At 43.2% G+C, this 1,476-nt stretch overlaps 1 protein-coding gene across 1 annotated transcript; it reads left to right on the top strand.

Annotated features, from left to right (window-relative positions):
* Positions 1 to 419: 419 nt before the first annotated feature.
* On the top strand, positions 420 to 825 carry LOC112425666 (COX assembly mitochondrial protein homolog). Its single transcript, XM_024791093.2, has one exon. The coding sequence runs from the start codon at positions 435 to 437 to the stop codon at positions 687 to 689; it is 255 nt and encodes an 84-aa protein (XP_024646861.1). The 5' UTR covers positions 420 to 434; the 3' UTR covers positions 690 to 825.
* The last annotated feature ends 651 nt before the right edge of the window (positions 826 to 1,476 follow it).

Below are 1,476 nucleotides of genomic sequence, written 5' to 3'. Positions count from 1 at the left end.
ACATCCCCCACTAGGTGCAGACCAACACCTCACACCTCACATGGCGGGGTACACCCCTGAGAGGAAGCTTCCAGAGCAAGAATCAGACAGCAGCACTCACTGTTCAGCAATATTCTATCTTCTGCAGCCTCTGCTGATGATACCCAGGCAAACAGGGTCTGGAGTGGACCTCAAGCAATCTCCAACAGACCTACAGCTGAGGGTCCTGACTGTTAGAAGGAAAACTAACAGGCTTTTGCAAAGGGCCCACCTTTCTGTTGTGGGAAGCTCCCGGAGGTCGCACGTGCGTCCGAGCCCAAGCCCCTCCCTCCACTCCCCTCCCCGCTTGCCCCGGAGCCAGCAAGCGGCTGGCTGCTTCTCGGCCCGCTGAGATGGCGCTCGACCGCGCAGACCAGCATCTCAGACATGTCGAAAAAGATATTTTGATCCCTAAAATGAGAGAAAAGGCCAAAGAGAGGTATTCTGAACAAGTTCAAGATTTTACCAAATGTTGCAAGAACTCTGGAGTTCTTATAGTAGTAAAATGCCGGAAAGAAAACTCTGCATTGAAAGAATGTCTAACTGCTTACTATAATGATCCAGCCTTTCATGAAGAATGCAAAATGGAATACCTGAAGGAAAGGGAAGAATTCAGAAAAACTGGAATTCCTGCAAAGAAAAGGCTACAGAAGCTTCCAACAAGCATGTAGGCAGATACTCAAATGACAATCAGGAACTCTAATATTCATGGAAGTCATTTTATAGTATAAATCACCTTAAATAATGAACTCAAGCATGTATGTTTGCTTTAATTATGGAAATACTGAAATAAATATTCTATTTCAAAAAAAAAAAAAGAAGAAGGAAAACTAACAAACAGAAAGGACACCCATACCAAAACCCCATCAGTACGTCACCAGCATCAAAGTCCAAAGGCTGATAAAACCACAAAGATGGGGAAAAAGCAGGGCAGAAAAGCTGGAAATTCAAAAAATCAGAGCACATCTCCCCCTCCAAAGGAACACAGCTCATCACCAGCAACGGATCAAGGCTGGACGGAGAATGACTTTGACGAGTTGAGAGAAGAAGGCTTCCGTCGATCAAACTTCTCAGAGCTAAAGGAGGAACTACGTACCCAGCACAAAGAAACTAAAAATCTTGAAACAGTAAGCCCCCAAAGGACTACTTCAGTCTGGCACTTACTCCGAAAATTTGCTACATCTTGAAAATGTGTCCATTCATTCTAACCTGTTCAATGTATCACCAAATTTTGCAGCAGTAAGAAATTTAAAGATCATGTAGCTGTATAGAACAGACTAATCTGTGTGTGTGTGTGTGTGTGTGTGTGTGTATCATTTTCAATGAGGAGTGTGATGGTTAATTTTATATATCAATTTAACTGCCCATAAAGTGCCCAGATTAAACATTATTTCACGGTGTGTCTGTGAGGGTATTTCCAGATAAGGTTATCACTTGACTGGTGGACTCACTAAAATA

The sequence above is a fragment of the Macaca nemestrina genome, chromosome 12 (genome assembly GCF_043159975.1).
Source record: "Macaca nemestrina isolate mMacNem1 chromosome 12, mMacNem.hap1, whole genome shotgun sequence".
NCBI classification, from domain to species: domain Eukaryota; kingdom Metazoa; phylum Chordata; class Mammalia; order Primates; family Cercopithecidae; genus Macaca; species Macaca nemestrina.
The sequence above is the reverse complement of the archived record's forward strand: the minus strand, read 5'-3'. Positions and strand labels throughout refer to the sequence as shown.